The sequence below is a fragment of the Coffea arabica genome, chromosome 8c (assembly GCF_036785885.1).
Source record: "Coffea arabica cultivar ET-39 chromosome 8c, Coffea Arabica ET-39 HiFi, whole genome shotgun sequence".
In the NCBI taxonomy this organism is placed as follows: Eukaryota; Viridiplantae; Streptophyta; class Magnoliopsida; order Gentianales; family Rubiaceae; genus Coffea; species Coffea arabica.
The window spans coordinates 44,338,127-44,344,168 of NC_092325.1; the positions used below are offsets into that span (position 1 = coordinate 44,338,127).

The 6,042-nt window shown below is 35.1% G+C and overlaps 1 protein-coding gene across 2 annotated transcripts; it reads right to left on the reverse strand.

Annotated features, from left to right (window-relative positions):
• Window positions 1–1,930: 1,930 nt before the first annotated feature.
• LOC113705571 (uncharacterized) lies at window positions 1,931–5,319 on the reverse strand. 2 transcript variants are annotated; one of them, XM_072064114.1, is made up of 7 exons: window positions 5,174–5,319; window positions 4,722–4,872; window positions 4,511–4,568; window positions 3,652–3,723; window positions 3,417–3,512; window positions 2,965–3,054; window positions 1,931–2,403 (listed from the first exon to the last, which is right to left on the reverse strand). In XM_072064114.1, exons 2-7 carry the CDS (start codon window positions 4,868–4,870, stop codon window positions 2,353–2,355), a joined length of 516 nt encoding a protein of 171 aa, XP_071920215.1. In that variant the 5' UTR covers window positions 4,871–4,872; window positions 5,174–5,319; the 3' UTR covers window positions 1,931–2,352. The 2 variants fall into 2 exon arrangements, with proteins under 2 accessions (XP_071920215.1, XP_071920216.1); XM_072064115.1 differs by lacking the exon at window positions 5,174–5,319 and adding an exon at window positions 5,011–5,152.
• Window positions 5,320–6,042: the final 723 nt, after the last annotated feature.

Sequence of the window (6,042 nt, forward strand, 5' to 3'; positions counted from 1 at the left end):
TAACGAGTAATTATGATGATCCTAGTCAAATTCGTTATGCAAAAGAAGTCAAAACTCTTTTGATTAAATAAAATATAGCTGCAAAAGTAGGTAGCCGAAGGAGAGAACAGACGTTATCCATCCCTCTGCCAAACATGCAAGAAGTTCGACATTTTGGAAATTGTACCGGGAAGATTCATTTTCCCAATTCAAAATTGCGTCAAGCACTCATTTTTTTCCCCAATTTTAGTACTCATTTTGTATTATAGATATATAGACTAGCTCATTTCTTCTGTCAAATTTATTAGTTCATATTTTGTTGAGCACAACATGAGAATAGTTCGGGTCAGCAGGGGTGGGCAAAATTATCCGTTAACCCGAAAATTCATAAAATTAGGATATTCGATTTTTATTATTTGATCGGGTCAAAAGAGAGTCGGATACCGCTAAGATGCGGGACGGATTACGGTCACATAATTAAAAACTCGCGGGTACCCAATCCGCCCCGCATATATATATTTTTTATTTTTATTTTTATACACACACTATAAAATAATAATTTAGAACTAAATAAGTAATTTTATTGAACAAATTGCATTACAAATATGAGAGACTATAATTTATTTACAATATTCATTTGTAGAGGTCATGATCTTATATTTTATAGAAAAAAAGTTTAATTAATGTGAAACATATATATTAAAAATTGTATCACTTATTTCAAACTTTTATTGATTTTGAATTTTTTACCTTTATCTTATATTTTCTTCACATGCTTGTTTGTTAGTGATAGGGCTGCAAACGAGTCGAGTCGAGTCGAATTTTGAGCTAATCGAGTCAAGTCTCGACTAAATTTTATCAAGCTCGAGCTTGACGAGCCGGCAAATTTCGAGCTTGAGCTCGACTCGAATCAAGTCGAGCCGAGCTCGAGCTCGAAAAAAAATAAAAAATACTTATTTTATTTTTAAAAAAATAAATAAAATAATATTTTTTCTTAATAAATAATAAAATATTAAGGATATATACGTAATTTTATTATGAAAATAAAAAATATATATATACTATACGTAATTTTATTATTAAATAAAAATAAAAATAAAAAATATATATATATACCCAAACTCGCGAACCGGCTCGCGAGTTAACGAGCTTAATATTCTGAGCTCGAGCTCGACTCGAGCTTGACTCGAGCGGCTCGATTCGTTTGTAGCTCTAGTTAGTGAGAAACCTTTTTTGAGAAAAAAAATTATTAAATTTTAGATGAATGTCTAAAATATAAAATTAAATTAATATAAATAATTTTTTAAAAAAATTAAATGATAAATGAGACGAAACAGGTACCCGCTGACCCGACCTTATCTCAATGAGTACCCTATAATCGGGTACCCGCTGATATACGGGACGGATAAAGGTCAGAAAATAATTGACCCGCAAAATACAAGTCGAATCAATCAAATGATGAATAGAGCGAGTACCCGACCCGTATCCACTCATACGGTCAATAGAGCGAGTACCCGACCCGTATCCTAATCCTACAATCCTAATGTGAAATTTTTAAAAGAATTGACAAAATCTCTAAGGCCATTAATCAGAGTCGAGTGTCAAGTGTAACATTTATGTAACACGAAGACATTTTGTGCTCTGCACTATCATAAATGATGGGATATGGGCAGCACAGTTGACCGATGACCGTTGACCGCTGCTTTCCAAAGATGATATCTAATAGACTGTCTTTATTGTAGTGTACGAGCAGTAGCATCTCCATCCAGGCCCAGTCACGGGGGTGCCCGTACCGAACACAAAATGACACATGGTCATCTTAGTCAAGCGTTCAGGCATCTATGCTTGCTTAAAATTTAAAACATGTACTATAACAGTAGTGCATTTCTTTGGTTTAGAAGTGAGATGTACTCCCCCGAATTTCCTTTGGCCCAATTAAACGCCCTAGCACTGATTAGACACCGATCTACGTAAATTTGTCGAAGCTTGAAAGTTTTTCTACATCAAGAATTTCACTATTTTGCCAAGTTAAAAGGGTCCCAATTTGAGCACTCCATTACAATTCTGGTCCTAATTTGAGCGCAGTCCATTATAGTTCTGGATTAGACCAGTAATAATGACCATATTTCATGTATCCTCCGCCAGTAAGCCATGCAAAAAGATCGAATATGGAGGCATCTTCCATCCCCACCGGCAAATTGGAAGCACTAGATATTTCTCATAAACTCAGCATTCAGACTGTAATAACTCTATGATAGCCCCGTTCTTCAGTACTACGCTACATACACTTGACCAAGTTGCAGAAGGCCTACTGCAAAAGATGTGTGATGATGCGTTCCCACCGAAAGAATCAGTGCTACTCTTAAGAAAATCTTACTTGGTCGATTCTGAAGTGTGACTTCTATTCACGAAATCCAAGTACCCCTGTCAAAGATAAGCACTTAAATTAGATCCCAAAATGAAACAATGAAACATCTAATTCAATCGCAAACAAATCAAGTATAACTATTGTTTCATAGCTAATGGGAAATAGGACCATTATGGTTTAGATATAAACATTCAACATCTGAAATGCTCCTAATTTTACCCAATTAAAGGATATCGCAATAAAACTAAAATACACTGCAATTATCAAACTGGTAGCTCAGGAAGGTTCCCATGAAGACGAAAAGACTTGGTAACACAATACACTGCAATGATCAAGGTATTTTTTTGTTTCCTTTTTTCCTTTAACGCAGGGGAGGAGTGGAATTTAAGAAGCAGGGAGTGCGAACAGGAATTTGAACTCAGGACTCTGATTCCTAAGGCCTCAACCTTAGCCTCTAGACCTAGGCTTCCTTGGCACAATAATCAAAATGGTAACACTGCAGAGTTATCTGACCAGAAATTGCTTCTTACCTCTTACACAGGCTAATCTACCAAACTCAGTCATACTCTGCAGTTTATATAATCAAAACTTCAGTACAATGGGAAGATTATTGTGACCTGTAGGATTCCAACAGCAGCAAATTTGTCCATTATTGTCTTATAATGAACAGGGTGCAAATTCAGTGGCTTCAACAGAAATTCCACATTCTGCAACGAAACCATTCACATTATTATTATTTGCTAATGCCACCATTAGATGAAAGGGCTAGAAAAGATGAGGCTAACTATCTACAAAAGAAGAAAGAAGACTATCAAATCAGTAATATCAAGATGAAACACATTTCACAGTTTTGCAATTCCAGATCTGATAGATTCCTTCAATCTGGTAATACAATCTAAGCATGACTATATCCAGAATGAAGATTTGCATTGCAATTTTAAGTACCAACAAGGAGGTTGCAAACATCTAATGATTAGGAACCATTTCATGCTATCAACTGCTTCCCTTGATAAAGGCCATTCAGTATCATAAAATTACTTCTTCAATATCAGCGGTTAGAAGCACCCACCTTTGAAGTAAAACACTCATCCCAGAAAGTATACCTTACACCTTCAAGTTTCCCTGTTTTACAAAGATCATCAATAAAAAGCTTCACTTGCACAGCCTGCAGGAGAGAACAATAATGAATCAGGGGAAGACGAGCCATTATACTTGTGAAGAGAGAATCCATATCTTTATATTTCACTGAATAAGATATAGTTCACTGGAAGAAAAAGAAGAAGAAGAATAAGAGGAAAACACACATCTGCGCTGTTCCTCTGTTGTCTATCAAAAGGATAGCCAATTACAAAGCCTGTCAGGGAAAGTTGAGAGATCTGCAGACAGAGAAAGCATATAAGAAATGAATCTAAATTTCATCAAAATAATCTAGATATTCAGGTTATAAAAATCCACTATGCAATTAGAAGCAAGAGTGGCATCATAATCCATGTAAATGTGAAAGATAGAAACTGAAGGATTGAATCTTTTGGTTCACAAAGTATGCAATTCATATTGGTACCTTCAAAAAATTCAGAAGGAAACAAAAGTGCAGAAGGCAAAAAGGCAATATCATTAGTTCTTTATGTTTATTCCATGAAACATCTTAAAGTAAAATAGGTGTATTCCCCCGAAGAATATTCATATCAACAAATTCAAACAGCTCTGAAAACAATAAATCATAAAATTAAAACATCTGAAACAAAATAGTCATGCCAAATCTTAGGACTGTGATCTTAATTGAACAATTTACCGTCAAAAGCACAACTTTTCCATCAGTGATACAAGTTATTTTTAATGATCATAGGACTAATACAACTCACTCCATCCACAGTTTAAAGCAGCATCTCAGCAGTAAAAGCAACTTGCCATAGGTGCTAGCTTAAGGATGCTTTCATTCGAGAAGATAGTGATGAATAGTTTCTTCAGTTAAATTCAGTGAGGCACCTCTAACAATAGAAGCTTAATAAAATTACTCTAACAACCCAATACCCAATTGGAAAAATAATCCAAAATAATCATCTTTAAGTCAAAAGATCCAAAAATAAACTCTACCCACTGTCTTGCTCAGTGCAGATGAGTTAGTTAAATAAACAAAAAGAACAATAAAAAGTTAATACTAACCAGAAGTTCAAAATCACTGGCCATCAAGTCAATGTTACTTTTCTTCCGTAGCAGAACACTGCAACCAGACGTCAACCATGTTCATCCCATGCATTGTAAAATCATAGTGAACTACTCTACATTACTTTAAAAATGTTCTCGGGTCCTCCGACGCATTCATTATAATCATGGAAGACCGCAATTCTTAAGCTCCTAGATAGGCAAATATTACCTGAGAGGTGATGCGATTTTGTTATTTACATCAGAAACAGCTAAACCCACATATTTATCACCGACATCTAAACCAAGTAACCGGCTTCTGTTCCGTGAATTTGTCTTTATCAGTTCTTGAAACAAGTTCGCGGGCTTCATGTACTTCATCCCTGTAATGCATCAAATTCCATAGTGCAACTTTAGAAAACACCTTCTAAAGTAAAAGGGTAGATTAATGAGTTAATTCAAGAAAAGTAAAGTAGTAGCTAAAACTATTCTGAGCAGTAATCAGAAAAAAGAAAAACAACCGAGCAACTTCAGATAGACATTTTCACAAACACTTGGTCCACTAGCATACTTGTTTTATAAGGGCTTCGGGAGTTGGGACTCTCTCTCTCTCTCTCTCTATCTCTTCACTTGTGTACATGTACGTAAATCGTAGTGTTCGGAAAAGAAGCGGGAGAGATTTACCTTCATATGGAAAATGCAGCCCAGAGCCTGAAATTATACGACCAGTTTTCTGGAGAGGGAGGATGCACTAGTTGAAAATCGTTTCTTAAAACAGCTGGAAAAAAAAAACAAAAGAAATAATTTCTAGTAGGCCTCTATGACTATGAGATTGAAGGCGACCGACACTAGGCTGATTGCAAGAGTGGATCCATGGGGATGAAGTGCCCAATGGGGCATTTCAACTGGCTCATTCGCTAGAACCATGTTTGGGCTGCTAAGGGCCCAATAGGTCCAATACGGCTAATTTCCTCTTATTTTTATTTTTCCTTTATTTATTTATCTATAAAAAGTCCGATTTGTCTTCGGGTTTATTTTTGGTTTTCGACCAGGATTGAATTACTTGATTGAGTAGTTTGATTGGTATACCGCTCAAAGGAAAAAAATCGATTCATTTGGTTTGACCTTGCCTGTTATAATAGAATATGCACCTGCAAGTATAAATATATGAAATACGTGCAGAACTTCAAATTCAAATGCAAATTATGACTATGCAGTATATATCTAAACTCACTAATATATATATATGCATTGTAAAAAAGATCGACCATATTCATTTATGTATTGAATTCTTGTAACTACTTATTACGTATAGGGGTTTCAACCACTAAGTATTTTCAATGATGATTGAAAATGTAAAATCAAACGAAGAAAGTGCACTATCAACATTAATGCATACCACGTTACATATAGGTCCATTTGGGATTGCGGGCGTTTACCCAAAAAAAAAAAACACATTTAAACACAAAGTATTTCTAAAGTGTTTGACAACTATGTATTTCCCAGGCCATAACTTACCAGTTTTTGATAGCTTAAAAACAATTATGTATGAT